This window comes from Ranitomeya variabilis, chromosome 4 (genome assembly GCF_051348905.1).
Source record: "Ranitomeya variabilis isolate aRanVar5 chromosome 4, aRanVar5.hap1, whole genome shotgun sequence".
Classification (NCBI taxonomy): domain Eukaryota; kingdom Metazoa; phylum Chordata; class Amphibia; order Anura; family Dendrobatidae; genus Ranitomeya; species Ranitomeya variabilis.
Genome location: NC_135235.1, coordinates 774,439,180 through 774,462,692, shown reverse-complemented (window position 1 = coordinate 774,462,692; position 23,513 = coordinate 774,439,180). Strand labels below are relative to the sequence as shown.

Sequence of the window (23,513 nt, the reverse complement as noted above, 5' to 3'; positions counted from 1 at the left end):
TCGCACTCCCGGTGCGGAGGTAATGAACCAAGCTTAGGTTCTTCAAAAACGTCACGATATTCAGTCAAGAATTCAGGAATCTCAGAGGGAATAGATGATGAAATGGAAACCACAGGTACGTCCCCATGCGTCCCCTTACATCCCCAGCTTAACACAGACATAGCTTTCCAGTCAAGGACTGGGTTATGAGATTGCAGCCATGGCAATCCAAGCACCAACACATCATGTAGGTTATACAGCACAAGAAAGCGAATAATCTCCTGATGATCCGGATTAATCCGCATAGTTACTTGTGTCCAGTATTGTGGTTTATTACTAGCCAATGGGGTGGAGTCAATCCCCTTCAGGGGTATAGGAGTTTCAAGAGGCTCCAAATCATACCCACAGCGTTTGGCAAAGGACCAATCCATAAGACTCAAAGCGGCGCCAGAGTCGACATAGGCATCCGCGGTAATAGATGATAAAGAACAAATCAGGGTCACAGATAGAATAAACTTAGACTGTAAAGTGCCAATTGAAACAGACTTATCAAGCTTCTTAGTACGCTTAGAGCATGCTGATATAACATGAGTTGAATCACCGCAATAGAAGCACAACCCATTTTTTCGTCTTAAATTCTGCCGTTCACTTCTGGACAGAATTCTATCACATTGCGTATTCTCTGGCGTCTTCTCAGTAGACACCGCCAAATGGTGCACAGGTTTGCGCTCCCGCAGACGCCTATCGATCTGGATAGCCATTGTCATGGACTCATTCAGACCTGCAGGCACAGGGAACCCCACCATAACATCCTTAATGGCATCAGAGAGACCCTCTCTGAAATTCGCCGCCAGGGCGCACTCATTCCACTGAGTAAGCACAGCCCATTTACGGAATTTCTGGCAGTATATTTCAGCTTCGTCTTGCCCCTGAGATAGGGACATCAAGGCCTTTTCCGCCTGAAGCTCTAACTGAGGTTCCTCATAAAGCAACCCCAAGGCCAGAAAAAACGCATCCACATTGAGCAACGCAGGATCCCCTGGAGCCAATGCAAAAGCCCAATCCTGAGGGTCGCCCCGGAGCAAGGAAATCACAATCCTGACCTGCTGAGCAGGATCTCCAGCAGAGCGAGATTTCAGGGACAAAAACAACTTGCAATTATTTTTGAAATTTTGAAAGCAAGCTCTATTCCCCGAGAAAAATTCAGGCAAAGGAATTCTAGGTTCAGATATAGGAACATGAACAACAAAATCTTGTAAATTTTGAACTTTCGTGGTGAGATTATTCAAACCTGCAACTAAACTCTGAATATCCATTTTAAACAGGTGAACACAGAGCCATTCCAGGATTAGAAGGAGAGAGAGAGAGAGGAAGGCTGCAATATAGGCAGACTTGCAAGAGATTCAATTACAAGCACACTCAGAACTGAAGGGAAGGAAAAAAAAAAAAAAAAAAATCTTCAGCAGACTTCTCTTTTCTCTCCTTTCTCTGTCAATTAATTTAACCCTTTTAAGGCCGGTCAAACTGTTATGGTTCTCAATGGCAAGAGAACATAGCCCAGCAAACATAAGTACTAGCTCTTGGAAGGATGGAAACTAAACTGACCATGAACTAAACCTGCCGCACAACTAACAGTAGCCGGGTAGCGTTTGCCTACGTTTTTTATCCCTAGACGCCCAGCGCCGGCCGGAGGACTAACTAATCCTGGCAGAGGAAAATATAGTCCTGGCTCACCTCTAGAGAAATTTCCCCGATAGGCAGACAGAGGCCCCCACATATATTGGCGGTGATTTTAGATGAAATGACAAACGTAGTATGAAAATAGGTTTAGCAAAATTGAGGTCCGCTTACTAGATAGCAGGAAGACAGAAAGGGCACTTTCATGGTCAGCTGAAAAACCCTATCAAAATACCATCCTGAAATTACTTTAAGACTCTAGTATTAACTCATAACATCAGAGTGGCAATTTCAGATCACAAGAGCTTTCCAGACACAGAAACGAAACTACAGCTGTGAACTGGAACAAAATGCAAAAACAAACGAGGACTAAAGTCCAACTTATCTGGGAGTTGTCTAGCAGCAGGAACATGCACAGAAATGCTTCTGATTACAATGTTGACCGGCATGGAAGTGACAGAGGAGCAAGGTTAAATAGCGACTCCCACATCCTGATGGAAGCAGGTGAACAGAGGGGATGATGCACACCAGTTCAATTCCACCAGTGGCCACCGGGGGAGCCCAAAATCCAATTTCACAACAGATAACTAAAATAAGCCCCTGCGTTAAATTGAGAGGTCAACAGCCTTGTTGGTGTTTTCATCACATTGGAGCAGTGGAGGGATAACTAAGATAAGCCCCCTGCACATGTGATAGCCGTGGGCTGGCCAAAGGTCACCCCGATCGTGACGTATTGGGGACAGTCACGGTGTGAATCGTGACAGGATTTATATACAGAATAGCTAAGCGAAAGCCATCATTAACACCTAAACAGAAAAAAACAAAGTTACAATGGGCTAAGGAAAAGCAATCATGGACTGTGGATGACTGGATGAAAGTCATATTCAGAGATGATTCGCGATTCTGCATTGGGCAAGGTGATGATGTGGGAACTTTTGTTTGGTGCCGTTCCAATGAGATTTATAAAGATGACTGCCTGAAGAGAACATGCAAATTTCCAGTCATTGATGATATGGGGCTGCATGTCAGGTAAAGGCACTTGGGAGATGGCTGTCATTACACCTTCAAAAAATGCACAAGTTTATGTTGATATTTTGGACATTTTTCTCATCCCATCAATTGAAAAGATGTTTGGGGATGATGAAATCATTTTTCAAGATGATAATGCATCCTGCCATAGAGCAAAAACTGTGAAAACATTCCTTGAAAAAAGACACATTAGGTCAATTGTTGTGTATCCGCTTTTTGGGCTCCCCTGGTGGTTGCTGGTGGTACTGGTGACTTGTTTGCACTTTGCTGCTTCTGTTCACCTGCTTCCATCAGTGTTTGGGAGTTTCCTATTTAGCCTTGCTCTCCAGTCATTTCCTTGCCGGTCATCATTGTAACCAGAGCCTTCGGTTGCATGTTCCTGCTACTAGTCTGCTGATCAGCTAAGTGGCCTTTGTCCTTTTGTTTTGTACCTTTTGTCCAGTTTGCAGTTTTTGTAATTCTCTGTAGCTGGAAGCTCTTGCAGGCTGAAATTGCCACTCCTGTGTCATGAGTTGACACAGGAGTCTTAAAGTAATTTCAGGATGGTTTTTGAAAGGGTTTTCAGTTGACCGTGAAGTCCTCTTTTGTATCCTTCTGCTATCTAGTAAGTGGACCTCTCTTTGCTAAATCTACTTTCATACTGTGTATGTCTTTTCCTCTTAATTCACCGTTATTACATGTGGGGGGCTGCTATCATCTTTTGGGGTATTTCCCTAAAGGTAAGCCAGGTCTGTTTCTTCCTCTACCAGGCGTAGTTAGTCCTCCGGCTGGCGCGTGGCATATAGGAAGCCGTAGGTATGCTCCCTGGCTACTGTTAGTTGTGTGGTACATTTAGCTCACGGTCAACTCGAGTTTCCATCACCCGAGAGCTCGTTCGTTACTTATATGTTTCTTACGTTCCCTTGCCATTGGGAACCATGACAGTCAATGTCATGGCCTGCAAAGAGTCCGGATCTCAATCCAATTGAAAATCTTTGGTGGAAGTTGGATAAAATGGTCCATGACAAGGCTCCAACCTGCAAAGCTGATCTGGCCACAGCAATCAGAGAAAGTTGGAGCCAGATTGATGAAGAGTCCTGTGTGACACTCATTAAGTCCATGCCCCAGAGACTGCAAGCAGTTAGAATAGCCAGAGGTGGTGCAACAAAATACTAGTGATGCGTTGGAGGTTTTTTTGTTTGTTTTTCATGATTCCATCATTTTTTCCTCACAATTGAGTGACTCCATAATTCTATGCTTGGTGACTCCATTTTCCTATGCCTGGTTAAAAAAGTAACCATTACTGACTACCACATTTTTTGTTCTTGGAGTTCTACATATATACTGTATATATACACTCACCGGCCACTTTATTAGGTACACCTGTCCAACTTCTTGTTAACACTAATTTTTTTTAAGCAGCCAATCACATGGCGGCAACTCAGTGCATTTAGGCATGTAGACATGGTCAAGACAATCTCCTGCAGTTCAAACCGAGCATCAGTATGGGGAAGAAAGGTGATTTGAGTGCCTTTGAACGTGGCATGGTTGTTGGTGCCAGAAGGGCTGGTCTGAGTATTTCAGAAACTGCTGATCTACTGGGATTTTCACGCACAACCATCTCTAGGGTTTACAGAGAATGGTCCGAAAAAGAAAAAAAATCCAGTGAGCAGCAGTTCTGTGGGCGGAAATGCCTTGTTGATGCCAGAGGTCAGAGGAGAATGGGCAGACTGGTTCGAGCTGATAGAAAGGCAACAGTGACTCAAATCGCCACCCGTTACAACCAAGGTAGGCCTAAGAGCATCTCTGAACGCACAGTGCGTCGAACTTTGAGGCAGATGGGCTACAGCAGCAGAAGACCACACCGGGTACCACTCCTTTCTGCTAAGAACAGGAAACTGAGGCTACAATTTGTACAAGCTCATCGAAATTGGACAGTAGAAGATTGGAAAAACGTTGCTTGGTCTGATGAGTCTCGATTTCTGCTGCGACATTCGGATGGTAGGGTCAGAATTTGGCGTAAACAACATGAAAGCATGGATCCATCCTGCCTTGTATGGAGCATCTTTGGGATGTGCAGCCGACAAATCTGCGGCAACTGTGTGATGCCATCATGTCAATATGGACCAAAATCTCTGAGGAATGCTTCCAGCACCTTGTTGAATCTATGCCACGAAGAATTGAGGCAGTTCTGAAGGCAAAAGGGGGTCCAACCCGTTACTAGCACGGTGTACCTAATAAAGTGGCCGGTGAGTGTATATATATATATATATATATATATATATATATATATATATATATATATATATATATATATATATATATATATATATATATATATATATATATATATATATATACATATATATACATATATACATATACACACCTTATATTTCCCCTATAATTCTTCACTTCCTGCAAACTCCCCTAATCCCTACTCCTAGTAAGGAACTGCTCATCTCCTCTTCAATCCTCCCCATCCATCTCACTTCCTCCTCAGAACTGTTCCTCATCATACTATCCTCTGTCTCCAAGCACAGACAGCCACCTCATGTCCTCTCCTGCTCCCACCTGCTAACACTTTCTCTGCTCCTTCTCACTACTGGTGATATCTCTCCAAATCCTGGTCCTCCTCACCACATCCCCACAGTCAGTTCTACCTCCCATCCACGCTCTATCACAAATTTCCATAACCTCTCTAACCTTATACCCATTCGCCCAGCCCCCACTTCCCCTGTCCCACTAACAGGAGCTCTGTGGAACGCTCGCTCTGTCTGCAACAAGCATTCCTACATTTATGATCTTTTTGTTACTACCAAACTTTCCTTCCTAGCCATCACCGAAACCTGGCTCACCCCTTCTGACACAGTCTCTCCTGCTGCACTTTCGTATGGTGGCTTCCACCTTTCTCACACACCCTGCCCCAGAAGCAAGCATGGAAGAGGAGTTGGTTTTCTCCTGTCAGATAACTGCTCCTTCACCCCAATCCCACTGCCATCCTCTGTTACCCTCCCTTCCTTTGAGGTACACTCTGTGCGCATCTATGCCCCACCAACCTCCAACTGGCTGTCAATTACCACACCCCAGGGCCAGCCACTACCTTCTTTGACCACTTCACCACCTGGCTACTTCATTTCCTTTTTGCGGACATCCCCACTATCATCATGGGCGACTTCAACATCCCCATTGACACTTCCCTCTCAGCTGCCACTAAACTTCTATCTCTCACTTCCTCCTTCGGCCTCACTCAATGGTCTTCTGCAGCCACTCACAAAGATGGTTACACATTGGACCTCATCTTCACCCGCCTCTGCTCCCTATCTAACCTCTCTAACTCACCTCTTCCTCTTTCTGACCACAATCTACTCACATTCTCTTCCCTCTCTACTTGTCTACAATCCCTACCCCACAAACTTTCACACCCTCGCAGAAATCTTAAACAGAGCTTGATCTACATTTACTCTCTGAATCCCTCCTCCCTCTCACAGACATAAGTTCCTTAGACAACGTGGATGACGCGACCGGTCTATATAACACCACAATAGCTGCAGCTTTGGAATCTCTTGCCCCTCTCGCAAAATCAACAGACAGCCCTGGCACACTAGCCTGACCAAAGAACTGAGGCGAGCTTCCAGGGCTGCAGAGCGGAGATGGAAAAGATCCCACTACAATGAGCACTTTATCTGTTAAGGACTGGTGATTTAGGAACGACATGCGACGAGCTCTGAGCAGGTGGTAACTATACTGACCGCAGTTCCTGATCTCAACACAACACTAGAAGTAGCCGTGGAATGTTCCTGTCACTCCCTAGACACCTCTTCACAGCCTAAGAGCTAACTACCCCTAAAGGTAGAAACAGGAAAGCTATCTTGCCTCAGAGAAAATCCCCAAAGGATAGGACAGCCCCCCACAAATAATGACTGTGAGTGGAGAGGGAAATGACATACGTAGAATGAAACAAGATGTAGCAAAGGAGGCCACTTCTAGCTAGATAGATAGTACAGGACAGAACACTGTGCGGTCAGTAATAAAAACTAGAAAAAGTCCACCGCAGAGAATGTAAAAATCTCCACACCTGACTAAAGGTGTGGAGGGCAAAATCTGCTGCCCAGAGCTTCCAGCTTAGCTGAATAGATCCATACTGATAAGCTGGACTAAAGAGAAAAAAACATAAAATATGCTGAACAATAAGTCCACAACAAGTGGACTGCAAAAGGACAAGCAAGGACTTATCTTTGCTGAACTGGTCAGAGTGTCAGAGAAATCCAAAAGAGCTGTGACTCCAAGCAGGAACAATTGACAACTGGCATTGGCTGAGGGATAAGGCCAGACTAAAATAGCCGAGCCAGAAAGACGATCAGTGGAAGCAGCTTCTGATGCTAAATCCAAGAAGCAGCCATTCCACTCAAAACCACAGGAGGGAGCCCAAGAGCAGAACTCACAAAAGTGCCACTTACAACCACCGGAGGGAGCCCAAGAGCGGAATTCACAACATTTATCGCATTCAAACAGTCCCTCACTACTTTCAAGACCAAACTCGCCACAGCTAAACAAACCTACTTCTCATCTGTCATATCCTCCTTGTCTCACAACCCTAAACAGTTATTCAACACCTTCAACTCTCTCCTCCGTCCCCCAGCACCTCCTCCCTCGCCACTCATCTCAGCTGAAGACTTTGCCTCATTTTTCAAGCAGAAGATTGAGAACATCAGAGACAGTTTTAGTCAACTTACAGAGCCCTTCCTCCCAACTACCCAGCTCTCCACCTCCAAAACCAACTTCTCCACTATTACAAAAGATCGACTCTCCACTCTACTCTCAAGATACCATCTCGCCACCTGTACACTTGACCCGATCCCTTCCCACTTTATCCAAAACCTCGCCACAGTCTTCATCCCAACCCTAACCCATCTCTTCAACCTATCACTAACAACTGGTGTTTTCCCCTCAAGCTTTAAACATGCCTCAATCACACCTATCCTCTAAAAGCCCTCTCTTGACCCATCCTCTGTATCTAGCTATCGCCCTATATCACTTCTCCCCTATGCAACAAAATTACTGGAACAACACGTCCATCTTGAACTGTCCTCACATCTATCTTACTGCTCCCTCATCGACCGCTTACAATCAGGCTTCTGGTCACACCACTCCACTGAAACTGCCCTAACTAAGGTCACCAATGACCTATTAACCGCCAAGAGCAAGCGACACTACTCTATCCTCCTCCTCCTGGACCTGTCCTCTGCCTTTGACACAGTGGACCATTCCCTATTACTACAGACCCTCTCATCCCTTGACATCACAGACTTGGCCCTATCCTAGATCTCTTCATACCTAACAGACCGGACATTCAGCATCTCCCACTCACACACCACCTCCTCACCTCGCCCCCTTTCTGTCGGAGTACCGCAAGGTTCAATTCTAGGCCCCTGCTCTTCTCCATTTACACCTTTGGCCTGGGACAGCTCATAGAATCTCATGGCTTTCAGTATCACCTCTATGCTGATGACACACAGATCTACATCTCTGGACCAGATATCACCTCCCTACTAACCAGAATCCCTCAATGTCTGTCCACTATCTCATCCTTCTTCTCCGCTAGACTTCTGAAACTTAACATGGACAAAACAGAATTCATCATCCTTCCCCCATCTCACGCGACCCCCCCAACGAACCTAACCATTACAGTAAATGGCTGCCCACTCTCCCCAGTCCCACAAGCTCGCTGCCTCGGGGTAGTCCTTGACACTGATCTCTCCTTCAAACCACATATCCAAGCTCTTTCCACTTCCTGCCGACTTCAACTCAAAAATATTTCATGGATCCGTACATTCCTAAACCAAGAATCTGCAAAAACCCTAGTCCATGCCCTCATCATCTCCCGCCTCGACTACTGTAACCTCCTGCTCTGTGGCCTCCCCTCTAACACTCTCGCACCCCTCCAATCTATTCTAAACTCAGCTGCCCGACTAATCCGCCTCCCCCCTCTCTATTCCCCGGCCTCTACCCTGTCAATCCCTTCACTGGCTCCCAGGGCCGGACTGGCCATTTGGCAATTCTGGCAAATGCCAGAAGGGCCTGTCTGGTTGTGGGCTGTCTTGTGTGCTACACTGTTAACAGAATCAATGTTCTCAAGACACCCATACTGTTAACAGTTGTGATGGAAATATTGGCGTTGTAGTAAATATTTTTCCTCCAACCAGGGTAATAGTAGTAATATATCCCCATCTGGTACTTGGGGACGGGGACAACATGGGCCTGTGAGATTTCAAATGCCAGGGCTGAATTTCATCCCCAGTCCGTACCTGCTGGCTCCCCATTGCCCAGAGACTCCAGTACAAAAGCCTAACCATGACGTACAAAGCCATCCACAACCTGTCTCCTCCATACATCTGTGACCTCGTCTCCCGGTACTTACCTACACGCAACCTCCAATCCTCACAAGATCTACTTCTCTACTCCCTTCTTATCTCCTCTTCCCACAATCGCATACAAGATTTCTCTCGCGCATCACCCCTACTCTGGAACTCTCTACCCCAACATATCAGACTCTCACCTACCATCAAAACCTTCAAAAAGAACCTGAAGACCCACGTCTTCCGACAAGCCTACAACCTGCAGTAACCACCGAACGACCAAACCGCAGCACGACCAGCTCTATCCTCACCTACTGTATTCTCACCCATCCCTTGTAGATTGTGAGCCCTCGCGGGCAGGGTCCTCTCTCCTACTGTACCAGTTGTGACTTGTATTGTTCAAGATTATTGTACCTGTTTTTATTATGTATACCCCTCCTCACATGTAAAGCGCCATGGAATAAATGGCGCTATAATAATAAATAATAATAATAATAATAATAATTTCTTTTAGTGTTTCTTAAAGCCAGAAAGTTGTCATTTGAAATGACTTTAGTTTTGTGCCATGTCTGTGATCTGCATTTTTTCTACAAAATTAAACCACAGAATGAACATCCTCCAAGGCCGGTGATTCCATAATTTTTGCCAGGGGTTGTAGTTTACAGATTAGGGCAGGTAACAGCGTCTCCTAAACCCAGGGAGTAGGTGGCTCTACCAGGTTGTAAGTTCTATAGAAAAGGGCTTTCAATGCCCAAAGTTATTTGAACAGTTTTGGGTGGAGGAGAATGTTGTGGTCTAGAGGTAAAATGGTGATCATGGTAATACGGCCGGACTACACCACCGATAAAGCAGCCACAGCCGGGGACGAGAAGAATCTGTGACTTCTCTGCATTTAGTGGTCACTACTCACCTGGGTAGTAATATGTGGGAATCTCCACTTTACACCACTCATCCCCCCTCACATATGTCTCTGTATTATTAATATGGGTCAGATCTTCTCCCTGAAACAAATATTATAAAAGTCACCGACAGATGGAGAAGTCCCATCTATGATCAGCTCTAATACTGCCATCTCCACCGTTCTCATCACACAAGTATAAAACATATAATACTGGTGGATAAAACAAGACTGAGCACAAGACCTTCACCGGTGTCTACACATCATAGGGGAGATCTCCTGACACCTTCTCTCCATCTACCTGACGGTCCTGAGGAGCACTGGGATCTTCTTGGTTACAGTCCTGTGGAAGAAGAGGACGGGGACATCTCTCTGGTGTTGTCCTCTTACTGGATAGATCTGGAGGAAACACATACAGGGAGTGAATTCATTCTTTACATACAGATAATTATAGGCCGTGTGTATTTAGTCCTGTCTGTTACCTGGAGATGTGAGGGGCTGGGGAACCTCCATTATGACGTTCTTGTACAGATCTCTGTGTCCTTCTAAATACTCCCACTCCTCTATGGAGAAATAGACAGCGACATCCTGACACCTTATAGGAACCTGACACATACAATGATACCGTCATCCCCCGATCCCTTCATAGTGTTACTGTATAATGTCCCAGCATTCCCTGCAGTGTCACCTCTCCAGTCAGCAGCTCAATCATCTTGTAGGTGAGTTCTAGGATCTTCTGGTCATTGATGTCCTCATGGATCAGGAGGTGAGGTGGAGGCCCCGTGATTGGGCTCAGGGGTCTTCCCCATCCCTCAGACACAGGGTCCTGACAGCGATCACTAGAGGTCTTCTTCACCACTGTGTAATCCTGGTAATGGAGAGACACATTAATAAATCTCACTACAGACATTTCCAGAGTCCTCACCTCTCCAGTTCTGTCCATCTGTTATTCCCATAGATAAGAATGATGTAATGTGACGTCATCAGAATCTCTCACCTCTCCAGTAAGCCGGAAGAGGATCTCTAGGGTGAGGTGTAATATCCCCTCCGCCATCTTGTCTCTGTCCATATCCATCTGTGATGGGTAAATCAGGAAAATTCTCTTTTGTAGAAGATCTTCACTGAGAGGATCCGATATTGTAGAGACCTGAATGAGAAGATGAGCCGATGTAACATCATAAGAATCCTGTGTAATAATACAATTACTGGAGATAATAAGGGAAACATATGAGGAGATTTATTATTTTACAGTATTTAGTTTCCTTCTTTACATCTACTAATAAATCCTATATATTTAGGCCACAGACAACAAGCAGTTTCTTCCTCGGAGTCGGCAGCTGAATACGTTCCTCATAGACTCATCTTCCATAACGCTAATTCTCGTCTCATTTACCGACCCTGGAATCGGCATTAGCAATACTGCAGGAGATATTTATTACACGCGACATGAGAAATAACTACTTCATGATGAGGATGACATCTTCATCTTCTACTACGGCTCTAGAGACATATTTGGCCAGAGTCGGTCACTGACTCCATCACCACCGGCCATCTATATGAAGGTTTCCCGTCTTCCCTTCACTGTAACCTTCTATCACGTTAGATCTCAGGTCTGATTCACACACAGAAGTTCGTTTATAGCCTTGGAAGGGGGTAATACCCATGGAGCATCCCAGTCTATTAATATCAGCTCACAACGGTATACTGGCTTTTAAAATGGGGGAATGTTATGATCCTAGTGGTGGAGGATCTCAGGAATTTCAGCTAAGTCCGCAAACACAAAAACCAGCTCATAGGGAGGTAGTAACTTGGCTGACCGCATACCTGATCCTAGCCCACAACTAAAAGCAGCTGGGGAACGTACCTACGTTGATTCTAGACGTCTCGCACCAGCCGGAGAACTAACTAACCCTTTCAGAGAAAATAAGACCTCATTTGCCTCAAGAGAAAAGTACCCCAAAGTTATAATACAAGCCTCCAACAAATAATAATGGTGAGGTAAGAAGAAAAGACAAACGTAAGAATGAACTAGATTCAGCAAAGAGAGGCCCACTAAATAATAGCAGAAAATAGGAAGCGGACTTATGCGGTCAGCAAAAACCCTACAAAAATATCCATGCTGAATATCCAAGAACCCCCGCACCGACTAACGGTGTGGGGGGAGAATATCAGCCCCCTTGAGCTTCCAGCAAAATCAGAAATCACATTTTGAACAAGCTGGAGTAAAATGAGAGCAATGCAAATAAACAAAAATAAGAAAGCAGAACTTAGCTTATCTTGCAAAGATCAGGAGACCAGTAGACAGGAGAAAACAGACATGGACTGATTACATCGCCTCCAGGCACTAGACTGAGATTCCAGGAAGTCTAAATAGGAACACCCAAGGCCTAACGAACCAGGTGAGTACCAACCTGGGGAAAGACAATCCAAGTGCCATACCGCTAGTGACCACAAGAGGGAGCCAAGAAGTATAGTTCACAACAGTACCCCCCCTTTAAGGAGGGGTCACCGAACCCTCACCAAGACCACCAGGGCGATCAGGATGAGCAGCGTGAAAGGCACGAACCAAATCGGCCGCATGAACATCAGAGGCGACCACCCAGGAATTATCCTCCTGACCATAGCCCTTCCATTTGACCAGATACTGAAGCCTCCGTCTAGAGAGACGAGAATCCAAGATCTTCTCCACCACGTACTCCAACTCGCCCTCAACCAACACCGGAGCAGGAGGCTCAACAGCAGGAACCACAGGCACAACGTACCGCCGTAACAAAGACCTATGGAACACATTGTGAATGGCAAACGACACCGGAAGATCCAAACGAAAAGACACCGGGTTAAGGACTTCCAAAATTTTATAAGGACCAATAAAGCGAGGCTTAAACTTAGGAGAGGAAACCTTCAGAGGGACATACCGAGAAAACAACCAAACCAAATCCCAACACGAAGTCGGGGACCCACACCGCGGTGGCGGTTGGCAAAACGCTGAGCCTTCTCCTGTGACAACTTCAAGTTGTCCACCACATGATTCCAAATCCGCTGCAACCTATCCACCACGGAATCCACTCCAGGACAGTCAGAAGGCTCAACATGACCCGAGGAAAAACGAGGATGAAAACCAGAGTTGCAGAAAAATGGCGAAACCAAAGTAGCGGAACTAGCCCGATTATTGAGGGCAAACTCCAATGGCAAGAAGGTCACCCAATCATCCTGATCCGCAGAAACAAAACATCTCAAATAAGCCTCCAGCGTCTGATTAGTTCGCTCCGTTTGGCCATTAGTCTGAGGATGAAAGGCAGACGAGAACGACAGATCAATGCCCATCTTAGCACAAAAAGATCGCCAGAATCTGGACACAAACTGGGATCCTCTGTCAGACACGATATTCTCAGGAATGCCGTGCAAACGAACCACATTCTGAAAGAACAAAGGAACCAGATCGGAAGAGGAAGGCAACTTAGGCAAGGGCACCAAATGGACCATCTTGGAAAAACGATCACACACCACCCAGATGACAGACATTCCTTGAGACACCGGAAGATCTGAAATGAAATCCATGGAAATGTGTGTCCAAGGCCTCTTCGGGACGGGCAAGGGCAAAAGCAACCCGCTGGCACGAGAACAGCAAGGCTTAGCCCGAGCACAAATCCCACAGGACTGCACAAAAGAACGCACATCCCGCGACAAGGAAGGCCACCAAAAGGACCTAGCCACCAAATCTCTGGTACCAAAAATCCCAGGATGCCCTGCCAACACCGAGGAATGAACCTCGGAAATAACTCTGCTGGTCCATTTATCAGGAACAAACAGTCTATCAGGTGGGCAAGGGTCAGGTCTACCAGCCTGAAATCTCTGCAACACACGTCGCAAATCAGGAGAAATGGCCGACAAGATTACTCCCTCTAAGAATACCAGCTGGCTCTGAGACTCAAGGAGAGTCAGGCACAAAGCTCCTAGAAAGAGCATCAGCCTTCACATTCTTCGAACCAGGCAGGTACGAGACCACAAAGTCAAAACAGGAGAAAAACACTGACCAACGAGCCTGTCTAGGATTCAGGCGCTTAGCAGACTCGAGATACATCAGATTTTTGTGATCAGTCAAGACCACCACACGATGCTTAGCTCCCTCGAGCCAATGACGCCACTCCTCAAATGCCCACTTCATAGCCAACAACTCCCGATTACCAACATCATAGTTCCGCTCAGCAGGCGAAAATTTCCTAGAAAAAAAAGCACATGGTCTCATCACAGAGCAACCAGAGCCTTTCTGCGACAAAACAGCCCCTGCACCGATCTCAGAAGCATCCACTTCACCCTGAAAGGGAAGTGAGACATCAGGCTGGCACAAAACAGGCGCCGAAGTAAACCGGCGCTTCAGCTCCCGGAAGGCCTCCACGGCTGCAGGAGCCCAATTAGCAACATCAGAACCTTTCTTGGTCATATCCGTCAAAGGTTTAACAACGCTAGAAAAGTTAGCAATAAAACGACGGTAGAAATTAGCAAAACCCAAGAACTTCTGAAGACTCTTAACAGACGTGGGTTGAGTCCAATCATGAATAGCTCGGACCTTGACTGGGTCCATCTCCACAGTAGAAGGGGAGAAAATAAAACCCAAAAAGGAAACCTTCTGCACTCCAAAGAGACACTTTGAGCCCTTCACAAACAAAGCATTATCACACAAAACCTGAAACACCATCCTGACCTGCTTTACATGAGAATCCCAATCATCAGAAAAAAACAGAATATTATCCAGATAAACAATCATAAATTTATCTAGATACTTCCGGAAGATGTGATGCATAAAGGACTGAAACACTGAAGGAGCATTAGAGAGCCCAAAAGGCATCACCAAGTACTCAAAATGACCTTCGGGCGTATTAAACGCAGTTTTCCATTCATCTCCCTGCTTAATGCGCACAAGGTTGTACGCACCACGAAGATCTATCTTGGTGAACCAACTGGCACCCTTAATCCGAGCAAACAAGTCCGACAATAGTGGCAAAGGATACTGAAATTTAACCGTGATTTTATTCAGAAGCCGATAGTCTATACAAGGTCTCAAAGACCCGTCTTTCTTGGCCACAAAAAAGAATCCCGCACCAAGAAGGGAAGAGGATGGACGAATATGTCCCTTCTCCAAAGACTCCTTTATATAAGAACGCATTGCGGCATGCTCAGTTACAGATAGATTAAATAATCGTCCCTTAGGAAATTTACTACCAGGAATCAAATCTATAGCGCAGTCACAGTCCCTATGAGGAGGAAGAGCACTGGACCTGGACTCACTGAATACATCCTGATAGTCCAACAAATACTCAGGAACTTCAGAAGGAGTAGAAGAAGCAATAGACACCGACGGGGAATCGCAATGAATTCCCTGACAACCCCAACTTGACACAGACATAGCCTTCCAATCCAAAACTGGATTATGGGTCTGTAACCATGGCAGACCCAAAACGACCAAATCATGCATTTTATGCAGAACAAGAAAACGAATCACCTCCCGATGTTCAAGAGTCATGCACATGGTCACTTGTGTCCAATACTGCGGTTTATTCTCCGCCAATGGCGTAGCATCAATTCCTCTAAGAGGAATAGGATTTTCCAAAGGCTCCAGGACAAAACCACAGCGCTTGGCAAACGACAAGTCCATAAGACTCAGGGCAGCACCTGAATCCACAAATGCCATAACAAGGTAGGAAGACAATGAGCAAATTAAAGTCACAGACAAAATAAACTTAGGCTGCAAATTACCAATGGCGACAGGACTAACAACCTTTGTTAGGCGTTTAGAGCATGCTGATATAACATGTGTAGAATCACCACAGTAAAAACACAACCCATTCTGATGTCTATGATTTTGCCGTTCGGTTCTAGTCTGAATTCTATCACATTGCATTGAGTCAGGTGTCTGTTCAGACAACACCGCCAGAGGATTAGCGGATTTGCGCTCCCGCAAACGCCGATCAATCTGAATGGCCAGAGCCATAGAATCATTCAGACTTGTAGGAATGGGAAAACCCACCATCACATTCTTAATGGCTTCAGAAAGGCCATTTCTGAAATTTGCGGCCAGAGCACACTCATTCCATTGAGTAAGCACGGACCATTTACGAAATTTTTGGCAATACACTTCAGCTTCATCCTGGCCCTGAGAGATAGCCAGCAACGCTTTTTCTGCCTGAATTTCAAGATTGGGCTCCTCATAAAGCAATCCGAGCGCCAGAAAAAACGCATCAATATTTGCCAATGCCGGATCTCCTGGCGCCAATGAGAAAGCCCAATCCTGAGGGTCGCCACGCAAGAAGGAGATAACAATTTTAACTTGCTGAGCTGAGTCTCCAGACGAACGAGGTCTCAAGATAGAAACAATTTACAATTATTCCTAAAATTCCTAAATTTAAATCGATCTCCAGAGAACAGCTCAGGAATAGGTATCTTAGGCTCTGACATAGGACTACTAGTAACAAAATCCTGAATGCCCTGCACTCGTGCAGCAAGCTGATCCACTCTAGTAATCACAGTCTGAACATTCATGTCTGCAGCAGAGCTTCAAGCCACTCAGAGAAAAAGGGGAAGAAGAAAAAAAAAAAACTCAGAACTTCTTTTCTTTTAATCCCGCTTCTGCAATGCATTAAATATTCACTTTGGCCTGGAATACTGTTATGATCCTAGTGGTGGAGGATCTCAGGAATTTCAGCTAAGTCCGCAAACACAAAAACCAGCTCATAGGGAGGTGGTAACTTGGCTGACCGCATACCTGATCCTAGCCCACAACTAAAAGCAGCCGGGGAACGTACCTACGTTGATTCTAGACGTCTCGCACCAGCCGGAGAACTAACTAACCCTTTCAGAGAAAATAAGACCTCACTTGCCTCAAGAGAAAAGTACCCCAAAGTTATAATACAAGCCCCCAACAAATAATAACGGTGAGGTAAGAAGAAAAGACAAACGTAAGAATGATCTAGATTCAGCAAAGAGAGGCCCACTAAATAATAGCAGAAAATAGGAAGCGGACTTATGCGGTCAGCAAAAACCCTACAAAAATATCCACGCTGAATATCCAAGAACCCCCGCACCGACTAACGGTGTGGGGGGAGAATATCAGCCCCCTTGAGCTTCCAGCAAAATCAGAAATCACATTTTGAACAAGCTGGAGTAAAATGAGAGCAATGCAAATAAACAAAAATAAGAAAGCAGAACTTAGCTTATCTTGCAAAGATCAGGAGACCAGTAGACAGGAGAAAACAGACATGGACTGATTACATCGCCTCCAGGCACTAGACTGAGATTCCAGGAAGTCTAAATAGGAACACCCAAGGCCTAACGAACCAGGTGAGTACCAACCTGGGGAAAGACAATCCAAGTGCCATACCGCTAGTGACCACAAGAGAGAGCCAAGAAGTATAGTTCACAACAGGGGAATCCCCAAAAAAGTGACATAGGGTCCCCTATATTTAATAACCAGCAAAGACTATAAAGACTGTGGGTCAACTGTGGGTTGATATTAATAGCCTAGGAAGGGGCCATGGATACTGCCCCCCAGGCTAAAAACATCAGCTCTCAGCCACCCCAGAAAAGGCACATCTCTAAGATGTACCAATTCTGGTACTTAGCCTCTCTCTTCCCACTTGCCCTTTAGCGGTGGCAAGTGGGGTAAACGTTGGGGGGATTGGTGTCACCTTTGTATTGTCCAGTGACATCAAGCCCCGAGGTTAGTAATGTAGAGGTGTCAATAAGATGGCTCTATTACTAACCCCATAGTCACATTGTAAAAAAACACAGACACCCAGAAAAAAGTCCTTTAATTGAAAGAATGACACAGACTCCTTTAATAATCTCAATTAAACCATACTTACGACCTCGCCTAATTCCACCAAAGCCCTCAATCTCCTGTAATAAACCAAAAATAATATAACAACAATATCCCTCACCTCTCCATCGCCCTGCCCCATGCCGTAATCCATGTCTGGGGGAGAAATAGATGTGACCATCCAGGCTGAGAACCACTGGTGAATGAGCTGCTGCGAGCGCAGCCTCAGTGTCTAGCGGTGACATCACTGATGCTCCGTTCCCAGCCAGGCTGAACTGCGGTGACCTCGGTGAGAAACCCCGCTAGCACCGTGAGAAAGTCGCACGGTACAGAGGCGAGTTCACCGGGAGAATTATTAAAAAATACAGTGTGGGGACCGCTCTATTCTTGATAACTAGCCTTGCTGAAGCTGACAGTTGAGGGTTGCAGCCCCCAGCTGTGAGTTTTGCTTGGCTTGTTATCAAAATTATGGGGAACCCATACTGGTTTGTTTTTAATTATATATTTACCGCACAGAAGCAGCTGATGAATATTCCTATTATCCACTCCTGCTCTCACTGTTATTAGCAGGTGTTGGATGATGGGAGCAGTTGTCCCATCAGCTGACACCAGTGACTGGAGGTAACCTATACACCTCCAATCACAGCTGAGCGCTCCCGCTGTCTTTTGACAGTGGGGAAACTGCGGCTCTCTGACAGTCAGGGATGGTTTCACCGACATTCAGAAGCGGTGTTTGCTGCGCTGTCATGCATATGACAGAGTGTCCAACACTGTATTGTCGGGCCCCCAATTCCAGTGAATGGGGTTTGGGTCCACTCTGCTCAATGACAGGCAGTATGGACGCATCATGCAGTCTGCCATCTAGAGGTAGCAGAGCCGAGTGTGAGGTCACATCCGGCTGTCCTTGACTTTTCTGCTGCAAATACGCTGCAAAAAAAGGTCAATGTGCGTATCCGCAGGATTTTTTTTACCATCCATTCAAGTCAATGGGTGAAAAATGCTGCAAAACGCTGAAAGCAGTGACATGCTCTATGTCAAAAAAACCCTGCAAAGCACAAAATCCTGATGACAAAAAAACCAATGTGTGTGTATGAGATTTCTGAAATCTCATAGACTTTGCTGGTAATGGAAAAAGCAGCTGAAAATTAGCATATAAAAATGCAGCAAAAACGCCCAGTGTTGGCTGTGATTTCACTACACGCAGCACATGTATTGCCGGCTTCTATTATGTCTTTTACCGAATGTTACCAACATTTTCCAATCTTATGAAAAATGCTTGTGTTACCGATCATGAATCCGAATGTTCCATATTTGTGCCGAATTTATGTTTGTCAATCGTTTTCCGAACATATTCGCTCATCTCTAATTATGGCCACCACAACCTGCTACACAAAATAATAACCCCCACTCAGTATGGGGGCATTTACAGTCCACCACAACCCCAGTATAATGGCCCCGACCAGCCACACATTCAGTATGAGAGTCCCAACAGCTCTTCTCTTAGGCTATGTGCACACGTTGCGGATTAGGCTTAGGAATTTCTGCTGCGGATTCTGCCATACCTAAGGATTTGTCGCCTTTTTTGTGCAGTTCCGCAGTGTATTTGTGGCAGTTTTCTTGCAGATTTTCTGCGTTTTTTACCCCTGCGGTTTTCTATAATGGAATGGGTACAAAAACGCTGCAGATTCACAAAAAAGAAGTGACATGCTACTTCTTTTAAACCGCAGCGTTTCCACAAAGTGTGCTCAGCATTTTTTTTTTCTCATTGATTTACATTGTACTGTAAATCAATTGCGGATCTGCAGCGTTTCTGCACTGCAAAAAACGCTGCGGATCCGCAGAGAATCCGCAACGTGTGCACATACCCTTAATATGATGCCCCCACAATTCCTGATATTTGAAAAAAAAACACACATTACTCAGCCAACCCGGTTCCTGAGGAGCGCTGCTCTGGTCTGTGCGGTGTGAGTACTGAGGCTCCGTACTACAGGTGTGATGTAGAGACGTCATTGTGCCTGCAGTGCACGGAGGCTCAGACTCAGAAGTGAAGGCTGAATGGTGGATCAGGAGCTTTCCACTCCCTGATTCACTAATCTATTCAGCGGTATCACCGTCATGGGAATGTGGATATCGCTGAAATTGTGATGATGGGAAGGAGAGGGTGACAATACCACACCCCACCGAGCCCTGTCACTTCATAGGTATCATAGCAACCGAGTGGGCTACCTTTATGGATGATACACTCCTGCCTATCCAACTATCGTATGGTAAATATCTCACAGATCCTGGGTTCATTAGTATCTGCACCAAGAATGAGGCTAAGTGAGTATTTATTAATTGTCGGTGGTCGGAGGTAGTCAGTGAGGTGGATGGTACCATATTGTGCATGTAGGGGGCAGTACTGTGGGAACATTAGAAAGTGGGGGGATGGCAGTACTGTGGGGACATTATACTGTGTGTGGGGGGGTATGGCGGTACTATGAGAACATTATACTGTGTGGGGTATGGTGGTACTATGAGAACATTATACTGTGTGTGGGGGTATGGCGGTACTATGAGAACATTATACTGTGTGTGGGGGTATGACGGTACTATGAGAAGATTATACTGTGTGGGGATATGGCGGTACTATGAGAACATTATACTGTGTGGGGGTATGGTGGTACTATGAGAACATTATACTGTGTGTGGGGGGTATGGCGGTACTATGAGAACATTATACTGTGTGGGGGTATGGCGTTACTATGAGAACATTGTACTGTGTGTGGGGGTATGGCGGTACTATGAGAACATTATACTGTGTGGGGGTATGGCGGTACTATGAGAACATTATACTGTGTGTGGGGGTATGGCGGTACTGTGAGAACATTATACTGTGTGTGGGGGTATGGCGGTACTATGAGAACATTATACTGTGTGTGGGGGTATGGAGGTACTATGAGAACATTATACTGTGTGTGGGGGTATGGCGGTACTATGAGAACATTATACTGTGTGTGGGGGTAAGGCGGTACTATGAGAACATTATACTGTGTGGGGGTATGGCGGTACTATGAGAACATTATACTGTGTGTGGGGGTATGGCGGTACTATGAGAACATTATACTGTGTGGGGGGGTATGGCGGTACTATGAGAACATTATACTGTGTGTGGGGGTATGGCGGTACTATGAGAACATTATACTGTGTGGGGGTATGGCGGTACTATGAGAACATTATACTGTGTGTGGGGGTATGGCGGTACTATGAGAACATTATACAGTGTGTGGGGGTATGGCGGTACTATGAGAACATTATACTGTGTGTGGGGTATGGCGGTACTATGAGAACATTATACTGTGTGTGGGGGTATGGCGGTACTATGAGAACATTATACTGTGTGGGGGTATGGCGGTACTATGAGAACATTATACTGTGTGTGGGGGTATGGCGGTACTATGAGAACATTATACAGTGTGTGGGGGTATGGCGGTACTATGAGAACATTATACTGTGTGTGGGGTATGGCGGTACTATGAGAACATTATACTGTGTGTGGGGTATGGCGGTACTATGAGAACATTATACTGTGTGGGGGTATGGCGGTACTATGAGAACATTATACTGTGTGGGGGTATGGCGGTACTATGAGAACATTATACTGTGTAGGGGTATGGCGGTACTATGAGAACATTATACTGTGTAGGGGTATGGCGGTACTATGAGAACATTATACTGTGTGGTGGTATGGCGGTACTATGAGAACATTATACTGTGTGTGGGGGTATGGCGGTACTATGAGAACATTATACTGTGTGTGGGGGTATGGCGGTACTATGAGAACATTATACTGTGTAGGGGTATGGCGGTACTATGAGAACATTATACTGTGTGGGGGTATGGCGGTACTATGAGAACATTATACTGTGTGGGGGTATGGCGGTACTATGAGAACATTATACTGTGTGGGGGTATGGTGGTACTATGAGAACATTATACTGTGTGTGGGGGTATGGCGGTACTATGAGAACACTATACTGTGTGGGGGTATGGCGGTACTATGAGAACATTATACTGTGTGGGGGTATGGCGGTACTATGAGAACATTATACTGTGTGGGGGTATGGCGGTACTATGAGAACATTATACTGTGTAGGGGTATGGCGGTACTATGAGAACATTATACTGTGTAGGGGTATGGCGGTACTATGAGAACATTATACTGTGTGAGCGCCATCATATATATTACATAAGGGGTGTAATAAGGAGAGTCATAAAAAAGCCTCCTCAGGGCTGTGCTGCATTTGTACAGACTGCTATCTGCCGTCCAGACGGGACCATGTGACACCAGCGGGAAGAGGGAGGGTTTCCGGAGGGAAGAGTCTAGAGGGTGCACCTGGTCAGGAGACCTTGATGGCGCAGTTACTGAGATTATAAAGGCCGGAGCCCCAAAGGCAGAACAGATTTGGCGCCAACAAAGGAAAGGGGTGCGGGGAAGACTCTGAGGTACCAGCTCCTGGTAAAGTGCCCGAGGCAGCTGGGTGTGGGGCAGAACCTGCTTACAGGGCATAATGGGGGCATTACACTGTGTGGGGCCAAGAAAGGGGCCCTGTACTAGGAGAACACTCCGCTCCTCACTTCCTGTCCTCCATAGTTGGCTCGTATGTATCTATTACAGGAAACAACAACGTTATGGTTCTTATAAAGAGTCTCCTCCGTGCAGAAGGGGTTAATGTCCCCGGCTGCGCTCAGTACTGGGGAATCTCCACATACCTCCACCTGCAGAGCCGCACTCCACAGATATGGCTGCTCTGTGCGCATAGGACCTGTGATGAGGTCACAGGGGAGGAGTCAGGGGTCACGTGATCCGCAGTGAAGACGCTACATGGAGACTTCTCCTCAGTCAGTGACATTCCCGCCATTATTCGCCCTCACTACTGGCACAATCACCTCGCGCCGCCTTTTCTACACAATGTTCTGTGTGGAATGTAACGTGTGATTTCTCTGGAGACAAACAGACCCCACACATGAGGGGATTATCACCGGTTACCGGACGTCTAGTATATGGCGGCATATGATTGTGCTATCGCCTCCACACCGGGGGCTAAAATGCCGAAATCTCGCTTATTTACCCCCTTCCAGTGTCCGGCTAAGGGTCATATACGGCCATGCTCCTCTCCAGTCGCTGTGGGGTTTGGTAATAGGATGGAGGGCGGCGTCCATGCTTGGACTTCAGAGAGAGTAATAAAATCACAGCTCACCTTCCCTGTCCTTTACCCCTTACACCTGACCTGTTTAGCCAATTACCTGGAGATAAATGGTTTTACAAACTTTTACAGACCTTCTCTCCTCCACTCTTACTTGTTCCTCACACAACCGCCTCCAAGCTTTCTCCCCAATATCCCCATCCTCTGGAATTCCACGCCTCAACACGTCCGACTATCCACCAAACTTGGATCCTTCAGATGGCACCTGAGAACCCGCCTCTTCAGGAAAGCCTATAGCCTGCAATAACCATTCTGCCGCCTCACCACCATTCCTGCAGATCATGGCTCTTGATCAGCGGATTCCAGTGAGGCACAACGATACTTACACGTGTGTGTTATGTTAGAACAGTTATGCAGCCACTGTGTAGCAGAGAGTGTAGTCCGGCATGTTGTGCTGTTTCTCTGTATGCAGATAGGTGTTTGCCTGTACAAAGTGATACAATGCTGCCAGCCTGAACCTGCCCTAGATAGCCATGATAACTGTGTATCTGCCTTATGCTGTGTTAGCTCTGTAATCTCCGTTATTCATGTTA

The 23,513-nt window shown here is 46.0% G+C and overlaps 1 protein-coding gene across 1 annotated transcript in view; it reads right to left on the bottom strand.

The window, feature by feature from the left end:
* LOC143766963 (uncharacterized) overlaps positions 1-22,537 on the bottom strand; it is a 283,831-nt gene extending 261,294 nt beyond the window's left edge. The window contains exons 1-3 of the mRNA XM_077254984.1: positions 22,487-22,537; positions 10,919-11,068; positions 10,610-10,789 (exon numbers count right to left, since the gene is read on the bottom strand). Of these exons, the coding sequence (XP_077111099.1) occupies positions 10,610-10,789; positions 10,919-11,068; positions 22,487-22,534 (378 nt within the window). The 5' untranslated portion in view covers positions 22,535-22,537. The remainder of the gene's footprint in view (positions 1-10,609; positions 10,790-10,918; positions 11,069-22,486) is intronic.
* Positions 22,538-23,513: the final 976 nt, after the last annotated feature.